The 12,787-nt window shown below is 35.2% G+C and overlaps 1 protein-coding gene across 1 annotated transcript in view; it reads right to left on the bottom strand.

Annotated features, from left to right (window-relative positions):
- Positions 1-9,389: 9,389 nt before the first annotated feature.
- Positions 9,390-12,787, bottom strand: part of SH3BGRL (SH3 domain binding glutamate rich protein like) — an 89,744-nt gene continuing 86,346 nt past the window's right edge. Inside the window, exon 4 of the mRNA XM_024129517.3 lies at positions 9,390-10,684. Coding sequence (XP_023985285.1) covers positions 10,652-10,684 — 33 coding nt within the window. The 3' untranslated portion in view covers positions 9,390-10,651. The remainder of the gene's footprint in view (positions 10,685-12,787) is intronic.

Raw genomic sequence — 12,787 nt, 5'->3', positions numbered from 1 at the left:
AAAGCAGAAACTAACACACCATTGTAAAGCAATTATACTCCAATAAAGATGTTAAAAAAAAGAAAGTGAACAAACAGCATACAGAATGGGAGAGAATATTTGTAAATCATGTGTCTAGTAAGAGTGGAGTATCTAGAACATATAAAGAACTCGTAACTCAAAAACAAAGAGACAAACAATCCAATTAAAAAATGGGCAATGAGTTGAATAGACATGTTTCCAAAGAAGATATACAAATGGCCAACACACACGTAAAGATGTTCAACATTATTAGTCATTTGGGAAATGCAAATCAAAACCACCATAATATACCACCCCACACCCCTTAGGATGGCTATTATCAAAACAAAAAAATCAAACAAACAGATATTAACAAGTGTTGGAGAGGATGTGGAAAAATTGGGACTCTGTGCACTGATGGTGGAAATGCAAAATTGTGTAGTCATGTTGGAAAACAGTTGATCAGTCCCTCAAAAATAACATAGAATTATCATATGACCCCAAACATATACTCCTAGATATATATACATGTACACACATGTTCATTGTATCCCTAATCATAATAGCCTAAGGTGAACACAGAGCAAATGTCCATTAACAGATGAGTAGCTAAATTGGTACATACAAACAATAGAATGATATTCAGTCATAAAAGATTAAAGTACTGATACGTGCTATATCATGAATACATCTCGAAAGCATTATGCTAAGTGAAAGAAGCCAGACACAAAAGGTCACATATTGTACGATTCCATTTATATGAAATGTCAAGAATAGATAAATCTATAAAGATAGAATGCAGATTGTTGGTTGCCTGGTGCTTTGGGGAGTTGGAATGGGAAGAAACTGCTTAATGAACAAGGAGGTTTAATTTCGTAAAATAAATAAATAAGCAAACAAACAAAAAGCTGCAGCATTACCTCCTGTCTGAGTTTCTAGATTGCCAATCTGCTCTACAAATTCCAGATTTTACAGTCACCATTATCGTGTGAGTCAATTCCTTAAAATAATTCATATATATTTATAATTCAGATATAAAATAATTCCTACATATATATAGGACATATATATATCCTAGATATGCATATATATCCTTGATATTCATATATATCCTATTTGTTCTTCTGTTCTGTTCCTCTGAAGAACCCTCACTGATAGAGATTTTGGTACCTAGAGTGGTTTTACAGGAACAGAATCTTAAAGATTGAGTTTTTTTCTCTTTTGGTTCTGAGGTATCTGGAATTGTTTCTCTAATCTTATCAGATTAAAATGCATTAATGACTCTATTTCCAATGGTAAAAAGGGAATCAATAGTCCAGGAATTATGTATTAATAGGGAAATGCAAAATATCACCATTGGAACTCCTAATAAAATACTTATAGAAGGCAAGGTTCTGGGTGACCATGTATTTGATGCCTTAGAACATTTTTGTCAAACTCACAAATATAATGAGATTGGTAGACTCTTCCTAATTGCATTAGGGAAAGTGGGGAAAGGAAAAAAAATACTCTTTTGTATAATTTATTTTCCAGTTATAAACATATATGGAGAAATTGATTACATGTATATAAATGTGTATATAGAGAGATAGGTGTAGACAGAGGTGCATACACATATAGATGTGTATTCATTTATTTATTATAATGATTTAGGATGTGTGTGTTACTGGAGATCATAACCAACAAAGTTGGAAAGCCATTATTGTAATGTGTTGAAACAGATGACCCAAACCTAAAATTAAGGCTTTTTTTACATTCTTTTTAAAAAAATATACATTTTTTTCAGACTCTGTGTGTGTATATGTGTGTGTGTGTGTGTGTGTGTGTGTGTGTGTGTGTGAGAGTGAGAGAGAGAGAGAGAGAGAGAGGCTGGCTAAAGAACATTTGGATTGTTCTGAGTCACTTCCTTCTATGACAGGGGTGTAATAATGAGATTAGAATATATTTCAAGTTAGTTTTTAAAAAACAGAAGTATTGTGTATAACATAGCATAAGTAAGCAAGGTATATTTCAATAATCTTACCTTACTTATACAGAGATAGTCTCCTGTAGCAGCATTGACCTGATTTAATTATCTAATATGAAGTCTGTTTATTAAATCAAGTACATTATAAAGATGAGTCATTAATAATTTGTTGGCATAATTTGGGGAGATAATCGATACATCAGTCTATGAGCCTTTGTGTTAAGAAAAGATATATGGTATCTGAGATGTGGAAATATATTTTAAAGTATGAATATATACAGTTAATAATTCCTTAGGCATAAATACTTGTTCCTCTAGTGCAAAGGCTTCCAAACTATTCTTGTTAGAGTCTTAGGAGTTCCCTAGATTTATGTGATGTTTGGCAGAATACGGGGGAGAAAATAGAGCCAGCCTGACTCATACTCCCCCAAATACACATATACACACACACCTATTTTAATCAGAAAAACTGCACGTGCATGTCTTCCATACCGGGCACCTACTTCATATTTACCTTGAAGAAAAAGTTGTACCGATCAGGTTTAAAAAGCACTAACTGGTGATTGCTTCGTAACCAGAAGTGATCAGTATTGGAAATAGAAATGCATGTTTTTGAAAAAAATCTTGAAGTATGCACTTTATAATGATTTTTTGTCACTTCACCAACTTCTCTTTCAAGATGACCCAAAGAGAAGCATAGTAGAAACATCACTGGATTGAATAAGAAACCCTAGACTCTTGACATATTCTTATTTTGCAAGTTACCAGCTTTGTGTCCTAGGGCAAATCAATTGAGTTTTCTGGATTTCAATTTCCTTTTTGGTAAAATGAGGTTGGTTTACACAAGATTAAAGTAGCAAATAGGTTTTAACTCTTGTGCCAAATCTGGTGATTGTTATTGCCTTTCTAAAGTAATGTGTTTAGAAGAATTCTGAGGCACAGTAGGAAAGAGCACTGTGATCCTTTAACGATATCTTCCATGGACAATGGAATGGGTAAGGAAAGATTTGTGGCAATTTATTTAACATCCTGGGCTACATGATCTCTTAAAATCCTTTCCAATCTTAAGGAATGTAACATTATTTTAAAAAAGTAAAAAAGTACATCAAGTAAAATGTAAAGCATATGAGTAAATGACAAAATGCAATAAATTTCTGAGAAGATGGAAAATCAAATGACTTGAATGGGGCAGGGAGGGAGGGATGAATAGGTGGAAGAGAAGGGACTCTTAGGTCAATGAAATTATTATGTTACTGTGATGTAATGTAACATTATAATACGCTAATGGATATAACACTACACATTTGTCAAAACCCATAGAACTGTAAAACACAGAATAAAGCCTAATGTAAGCTATGAACTTAAGTAAATAATAACTTATCAATATTGGTTCATCAATCGTAACAAAATATACTCCAATAATGCAAGATGTTAATAATACTGGAAACTGGGAGATGGAGAGGAATATATGAGAACGCTCTGTGCTTTCTGCTCAATTTTTCTTTAAACCTAAAACTGCTCTAAAAAGTAATCTATTAATTAATTTTTAAACTGAAAAAAATTACATGGACGACTCATTACAAAAGCAGACTGCCAAATAATGGCAGTAGGAAGTTTCAAAGAAGAATAAAAATATATTAAAGGGACTTCCCTGGTGGTCCAGTGGTAAAGAATCCGCCTTCCAATTCAGGGGACACGGGTTTGATCCCTGGTCCCGGAACTAATATCCCACATGCCGCTGCAGAGCAACTAAGCCTGTGCACCACAACTACTGAGCCCACGTTCCTCAACTAGAGAGCCGGCGTGCAGCAAACTACACAGCCCAGGTCGTCTGGAGCCTGCATGCTGCAACGAAAGATCCCACGTGCTGCAACTAAGACCCAACGCAGCCAAAACAAACAAACATATATATATAAAGACTTGCCTACCTCCCTAGCTTCTTATCTTATCACAAGCACCCCTACATTTGTAATGTGTGCTGCCCACAGATAGTCTCTACCTTAGCCATGCTGAAGTATTTATAGTTTCTTTAATGCTCCATGATGTCTCTTGCATCCAAGCTGGGGAACATACTGCTGCACTCCCATTACTTTTTTACCTAACTAACTCCTTCTTAGCCTCTATGTCTTAGTTTATATATCACTTCCTATAGGAAAGTATGCCTGATCACCTCCTATATACAACACATAATGAGGTATCTCTCCTAAATTTTCTCTTAGCACCACTTACCTTTCTGTATTAGAAATGCCTAGCAATTTGTACATCATCCCACACTAAACTATTAGTTTCTTAAAAGTAGAGATAATGTCTTGTTCATGGCAGTATTCTCACCCCTAAAAATATTCCTGCTATCAATATACAGTATGTGACTAAAAATATGGGTTGAATGATTAATTATAATTACCCCTCATAGCAGCACCTTAAAATTTAGACATTATAAAATGTAGAGAAAAAGATTTTTAAAACAAAGTTCTTTGATGACCAGGAATGCATTTTTTTCTTTCCTCAGAGCATATCAAATCCACTGTAGGAAACAAAAAATGTAGAATGGAGTTGGAAAGGCTATTTTCCATCAGCTATGTAGACCGATGTACCACTTGCTGAGGTGTCAGTCACTATACCAGGTGCTTAATTTGTGGTTTTTCCCACCTCCACTTCAAGCTAGTTATTATACATTTAATGCACAGTCTTCTCCAATGCTTTCACTTAATATTTTACTAAAACTTAGAAATAGTTAAAACCACATGTGATTTGCATATGTTTCCTCTATTGAGAGGAAAAGTGAAAAGAAATGGAATTATCCATAATTTATCCCAAGCTCCACCTACATGAATAAACCTGCTTGTTTTGACTGACTTAATCAATTGAAGTCAGGCCAGAAGCTGTCAATCCAATACCTCATTTGACTTTTTCCCCAGAGTGAGCTGATTAAGTCAGCATAAGAATCAAAATGCTTTGTGAGTGAAGAGACAGATTTAAATTGGACAAGCAAAATCATTGAAGTAAAATCTGTACTTCCTCTTTGTTTTTCTAAATTGCTTGCATGTATTTGCCTCAGAATTCCATTTCACAGCTCAGACTTTATGCTGTCATAGCAACAGCAATATTCAGTAGGATGAGGGTTTAATTTTTAAAAGTAAGTAGATTTTACAAAAGTATTCAAGCCCCAGAATTTGACTTTATAGTCAATTTTTCAGAAATGTATTTATTTCATATATGGGCCCTAAGAGTAGAGATGAGCAGAAAATGAAGATTCCTTTCATGATAATTCTTAGGGTGACGAAAAACCACAGATGTGAGAGTTACTAAGACTTGGGTAACTGCCATTTCCCAGCTGTGTGACCCAAGCAAGTTACAGAACTTCAGTTTTTCCATAAAAAATATGGAGATAATAATATCTACTGTATTAGTTAGGGTTCTCCAGAGAAACAGAACCAATAGAAAAAAGACATCCATTTAAAATAATTGGTTCATGTGATTGTAGTGGTTGGCAAGTCTGAAAATTTGAAATTTGCAAAGCAGGCCAGCAGGCTGGAAATTCCAGCAACAGTTGACATTGCAGTCTTGAGTCCAAAGGCAGTCAGGAGGCATAATTCCTTCTTCCTCAGGAGGTCTAGATCTTTTTCTCTTAAAGCCTTCAACTAATTGGAAAAGTTCTGCCCACAGTATGGAGGGTGACCTGTTTTACTCAGTCTGTTGACTTAAATGTTGACCATATCCAAAAAATACTTTCACAGCAACATCTAGACTGGTGTTTGACCAAATATCTGGGAATTTTAGCCTAGCCAAATTAACATATAAATTTAACCATTACACCTACTTCTCATGACCGTTGTGAAGATTAAGTAAAGTTATGTAGACATATGACCTAGCAGAGTGCCCAGAGTTGATGCACAGCCTTCGCTATGCCCAGTCACAATCTAATAATTAGGATTCGAGTGAAGAAAAAAGTGAAGAAGGAAAAGGTGCTCTATATGCTCTGTAGCTATTTTTCTTTACTTAAAAGTGGGAGTAGAAATTAAGTTGCTAAAACAAGTATCCACTACTGTCTCTCTGCCTCTTCTCCTACATTAATTCAGCAGTAATGCAAATTAATTACTCCAGTAGTAATACGTATTAATAACTCAAGGTCTTCAAGAATCTCAATGATTTGAACAATTTCTGAAATTGAGACCTTTTCTTTGTCCTTTCATTTTTAACTTTGGTCATTAGGTTAACCTTCCCACAGTATATTTTAATAAGAAACCTAGGAAGATCACCTACTTTTAAGGCTGTGTCATTTTGATAAAACTTTGAGGAAACTTATTTTTCTCATAAATCCCATGACATGATAGGTTGGAGGGATTGAAGGCATACGATATTTCCATGTACATTCCAAGCATGTTAGAGCCAAAGAAAACTAATGTTAAAATGTTTTAACTTGTGGAGGAAATGAGATATATTTTATCATGAAAGACAATCATGCTGTGCTTTTGTAATGGTGTAGTAAGGAGTATGGCAGAACTTCCCCCATCAAAACAGCAATTTGACTGAAGAAAATTCAAAAGTAACTGAAAGTTCTGGAAGTTGTCCTAAGGGCATATAGCTATACTGGAATAAGAAATGACACCAGATGTTAACTTAATTCCACAGGAAAAAATAAAGAGAACCAAAATGATAAATAAGGTTAATATGCATATAAAACCCCTCTGTATTTATACAGTCCTCTCCCTTGGGGTAATAAAATGTATCCCTTTACATATAAGGCCCCTCAGTTGCAGGGTTTTTAGATCCTTTTTTTTTTGTCCAGAGGAATCCCCTTTATATTTCATATAGTGGTTTAAAGAAATGAAGCATAAAGGTTATGGGGTGTCATAAGAAGGGGACTGAAGAGCTCTTCTTCTAGTACAGGTGACAGAGGTGGGATGGGAGAAACGCTTAGTGGTCTGTCATCTTATGCTGAAAATGATCTTAATTTAAAAGGCTGCCTAGCAGAGTAAGATGCCTGCTCCCATTCTCCAGATACCTCTGGCATGATCACCATTAGTTTCCATAATCTGGAAGCTTGAATAAGCCATTAGGAAATGCAGGCATTTCCCACACCAGCTAGAATAGTCACGTGATACAAGGAATTCCATTCAATCCTGGGGTTCCTGCCTGTCAGGAGGAAGTTAGGAATTCTTCTCACTGCTTCCCAAAACCTCTTCCCTTATAGGCATTTCTGGAAAACCTTAGTAGAGCAAAAAGAATTTTGCAATCCTGCTTAACTCCCTAACATACCCCCAGAGTCATAGTAGATGGTGCTGTGTGAATATATATATATATATATATATATATATATATATATATATACACACATATACATATATATATAAAATATACTCCTTGAGGGATGAATTTTAAAGCAAATCAGCTCTGGCGAATAATTCATTGTGTGTGACGACGTGTCTGGATGTTTAATTGCTAGCATTTTGTTTGCTGTTCTCCTTTGTAGAAGTTGTGTTTGGTGTTTGTTCCTCAGTCCTTTCTTTGTCTCGGTCCCTTTTCATTCAGAATCAGAAACAAAGATTGTCACTTCACAGGGAGAAAGGAAGCAAGGAAGTCAAACCACAGTAATGCAGAGTCTATTTCAAAATTGGAATTAAGTGTAGATAGGGGCTGATTTTCCAAATGAGTCTGTCTCCTTTTACTGCTAGTATAAACTAATAGCTTAACCAAGATAAATGTTTAAAATATTTATAACCAGGTAACTCTTATTTGTTCGTTAAAAACAACAATTTTTTATCCTAGTTTATGTTATGCATCATATTTATCTTAAAGTTTTAAATTCATTTAAAATGAAATGTTTTGTTTTTCCTCCCAGCAAGTCCAAAATAGTGGGATTTTAGTGTATTAACTTTTCCAGGAATTTGCCTTTTTGTCTCTTTGTAGTACATATATGTGTGTGTATATATATATATATATATATACACACATATACATATATATATACACATATACATATATACACACATATGTATCTATATTGGTTTAATTTCATACATACAAGTAGATGGTTATATATTGTTCCCTAAATACTACTACTACTACTACTACTACTACTACTAATGAAGTTGTTTCTAAAGCTCCTTGTTTCTTGGCTCTGGAAACCAAGAGAGCTTTAACATTGGGGAACCATGCTACTACCCTGCTTAGTGTGCTGCTTGGGAATTGGAGGGAACAGAGCAGACCAGCACACCAATGGAGATGGAGACTTTGAGGAGTAGGTATCTCAGAAAATTGAGTACACACTCCCAACCTCAGAAAGTTGAATCAAGAGCAGTCTAGGAAAGCAGGGGCTCTGTTGCTCAGGGTATACCAGAGACCCAAAACCCACCTTCCCTCTGCTTTGCTTTCAGGCTTGTGTACTGTTTTCACTGGCTTAGTTATTGCAGGTTCCTACTACCTCTTGGAGTTTAGTGTGTCTTTAGGACAGTGCGACATCTTTAGTCCTTAAAAGAGGCCTCAGGGGCTTCCCTGGTGACACACTGGATAAGAATCTACCTGCCAATGCAGGAGACACGGGTTCGATCCCTGGTCCAGGAAGATCCCACATGCTGCAGAGCAACTCAGCCCACGCACCACAACTACTGAGCCTGCACTCTAGAGCCCGTGAGCCACAACTACTAAAGCCCACGCGCCTAGAGCCTGTGCTCTGCAACAAGAGAAGCCACTGCAATGAGAAGTCCGTGCACCACAACAAAGAGTAGCCCCTGCTCGCCGCAACTAGAGAAAGCCCATGTGCAGCAACGAAGACCCAACACAGACAAAATATGAATAAATAAAATAAAAATTTTAAAAAGTGGGGGGGCCTCAGCATACCCTTGAAGGCAGCTCCCTAATATTCAGAATTTCACTTGCTTTTCTTGTATCTACAGGACATATAGTACTCAGCTGACAAAAAGAAAGATTTCAATTTGGCATGACTCAATAAAACATTTTACTTTAAATATACATATATGTTAATTGTAAGGTATAGTCTAGTAGATATACACATCTCAAAAATGTCATCTATTTTTAAAGAATGTCTATTTTTGACAGTGTTAACTTATTTGATACTAAAAGTAAAAATGCCCACATAAAATATTGAAAGTATCATCATCTGCATTTGATAAAGCTCAGGAGAAAATATTGAAAAATGTTTTAGCATTTTCCAGAATTTATTACAAGATACCTTGTTTATTATGAGTTCTCCATAGCATATTTCTGTACACAAAACAATGAAGTAGTTGTTTGACTTTAGTGTGTATTGCAAAATTCAGAGTCCTAAATAGGAAATTTAGAAAGTTTATTCAAATTGTTTTCTTTCTATTATTTTCTCTTTTCTCCTTCCCCACAATCTAAAAAATATATTACCCATCTAAAATTATTATTACACTATTTAGAAACTCCACGAACACAAAAATTATGTTTCTGACAGTACTGAGTTTATTTTAAAGCATTGCATCATGTTTGAATCTCAGTAAACAAAGCCATGTCTTCATTGTATGTTGATTTTGGCAAAGAGCACAGACCTGCATACATCAAATGATATGATAAAGTAATTTAAAGTAAAAGGTGTTTGCTTTTAGTAATGTGAAACTAAAGTACAATAGTAATGTGGAACTAAAGTACAATATATGTGTCTTCTGGGTGATTTAGGCCATAATGTTTCTTGTCTTCTTAGAAGTTTTCAAAATTAATATTTTTTAAATTGATCCTTTTATCTGATACTTTTGCTATTCACTGGAATAGAGACATAGAAAAGATTTTCTCTGCTTAGATTAATGTACTCATACAATATATGCCTAAGCTGAAACAAAAATGTCAAATATCTGAGAGATAGTGGCATTCATGATCACAAGTTGTTTTAAAAGGGGAAAAATGAGTTCCAACCTATTTTAAAATATTTAATTAAAAGTCTGAGCTCTTTGCAAAAGGATGCCATTTTTAACTTATTTGCCATCCCACTTCCATAGAATATATATGCATATTTCACTGGGGCAAGCAACTTAGTAACATGATTGCATCATAGCTGTGTAGTTAAGCAAGAAATTTGTCAATGGAATACATGGGAGGTCATCTGTTCTGATCACTGAAACATGCAGTGAAAGGCTACATTTAGAAGCCTAGAAAACCTGTGGTTCAGTATATAGAAGTTTTAACTACAAAAGAATATAAATGTTATAATTACCATCAGAAATTACAATGTCTGACATATAAACATTATCTGCAACTACTTTTAATCGTAATAATTTCACATCAAAAAGGTACATATTTTTGTTCACTAAAATTGAGGCAATTTGGGAACAAGAGACAGATTCTTTCTCGCTCATCTTTTAAAGTTACTCAAAGTAGAGCTACAGATATACTTAAGCTGCAATAATAATATCAAAAAAGGGAACAGGTGTTTGCTTTTTAAAATCACTGAAGTAAATAAAATGCCTTAGCAGACAACAATACGATTCCATTCCACCTACTTAAAATTTTAAGTTCATCTCCCATTCTCCTCATCATAATGTTCACATTTTAATTATGTATTCATTTTGATTGTTTGCATGTGAAAACAACAACTATCTATTATTTCAACATTAAGCCTATTTCTTTTGAAGCCAAGATAATTTTGCTATTTTATAAAAAGCAGTGGAGACTCCTTTGTCAGGATGCTTAAGGCAGAATGTTTAAGGTTCATGCTTGCTGCTTTGCCTGAGCTTCTGCTTCCTGAAATGAAAAAACAAATGAAACAGATTTAAATATCACAAAGCAGGCATCCGTGTGTATTTTGGTTAGACTATATTTCCTCAAATTGCTAAGAATATTCAAAATCAGAAAAATAGCCCCCAGAAAAGACTGCTTAAAAATTCTTAATAGAAAAATTAAAAAATAGAAACTTCTGCCTAGAAACAGATGTCATAGAGGACTGCCTATAATTCCATAAAAGCAAGTGATTTACAATTATAGTTGACATTTTATTTAAAAGTAGCTAAGTTCCGTTTTGAATGATTTTTCACAAAAATTGAGTGTTCAAAAACATTGTCACCTACAGTTTACAGTCACATGAGTTTTGTTTAAGGATTAAGCTACTTAGAAAATGTGTAATTTGCTAAAATATTGTTGCTTTTAAATTTCATGGCAGTAGGCTCGAAGAGGTAAGGTTGTCTTTCTATTCCTGTGGATGATGAGTACTTCTAGCATAGGAACTCTGACCTATAGGTGTGCTCTGTCACTTAACATAGTACTCGACACAAAATACACTTCAAGGAAAGTTTCTGGAAATAAGGATGGGTGACAAGAGTGACTCTGGTGAAAGAAACCTCAGACTTGAGCTGTAGAAATCATGTATGCTAGACAATGTCACTCTAAACATCTGTCACTAATTGAGTACTTGACAGTCTCAGGAGGAGTGACAGCACCTGTCTATTCCAAAGTGAGCCTCTGATGCTAACCCCAGAAGAAGGGGAAAAAACAAACAAAAAAAAGATGCTATATTTTTACAAAAAAAAAAAAAGAGAGAGAGAGAGAGGTAGAAATGATAGAAAGAAGGAAACCAGGGGACAGTGTAATTCATTCTTAATACATCCTTAACAAAACATATGTAATACACTACTGACTCACCTTCCAAAACTCTTAGTCAAAAAAAAAAAAAAAACAAACGTCCCTAAGCTCTTTTGAAATTTCTAACATGGTGTTTGGCTGTCTAAATGAATATATCTTAGACCCACATTATGTATTTTGTTTCATTTTATAGAACAAGCTTCCAAAAATTTCCTCACACAACACAATGAATTTTATACTAAAACCCCTCAAAGGGGCTTCCCCGGTGGTGCAGTGGTTAAGAATCTGCCTGCTAATGCAGGGGACACGGGTCCGAGTCCTGGTCCAGGAAGATCCCACATGCCGCGGAGCAACTAAGCCCGTGCGCAACAACTACTGTGCCTGCACTCTGGAGCCCGCGAGCCACAACTACTGAGCCTGCATGCCACAACTACTGAAGCCCACATGCCTAGAGCCCTTGCTCTGCAATCAGAGAAGCCACCACAGTGAGAAGCCCGTGCACCAAAACAAAGACACAACGCAGCCAAAAATAAATAAATTAATTAATAAATTAATTAATATATTAAATAAGTAAATAAATAAAACCCCTCAATGGCATAGTATATATAGGTGGGGAAGCAGTGGTATAAAAATATGAATATGTGCTACTGTGAAGTCCTTCTTCTTATGAGCATGTAATGCCTCTGAGTAACTAGTATTTTGGAGACAGCCTAGTTCCCTAAAGTCACACTTATCAATCTTTGTTGTAATTTGTCATAAATTCCTTAGCTCTCACTTATCCTTTTTAATGGAAGAAATTACTAGCACAAAAATCCAAAACAAAAGGCAATTCAAACTTATTTGTAATTTGTCTTTAAGAATACATCATACAAACCAATCCAAAAATGGGCAGAAGAACTAAATAGACATTTCTCCAAAGAAGATATACAGATTGCCAACAAACACATGAAAGAATGCTCAACATCATTAATCATTAGAGAAATGCAAATCAAACTACAATGAGATATCATCTCACACCGGTCAGAATGGCCATCATCAAAAACTCTAGAAACAATAAATGCTGGAGAGGGTGTGGAGAAAAGGGAACACTCTTGCACTACTGGTAGGAATGTAAATTGATACAGCCACTATGGAGAACAGTATGGAGGTTCCTTAAAAAACTACAAATAGAACTACCATACAACCCAGCAATCCCACTACTGGGCATATACCCTGAGAAAACCATAATTCAAAAAGAGTCATGGGGCTTCCCTGGTGGCGCAGTGGTTG

This window comes from Physeter macrocephalus, chromosome 21, assembly GCF_002837175.3.
Source record: "Physeter macrocephalus isolate SW-GA chromosome 21, ASM283717v5, whole genome shotgun sequence".
NCBI lineage: Eukaryota > Metazoa > Chordata > Mammalia > Artiodactyla > Physeteridae > Physeter > Physeter macrocephalus.
The sequence above is the reverse complement of the archived record's forward strand: the minus strand, read 5'-3'. Positions and strand labels throughout refer to the sequence as shown.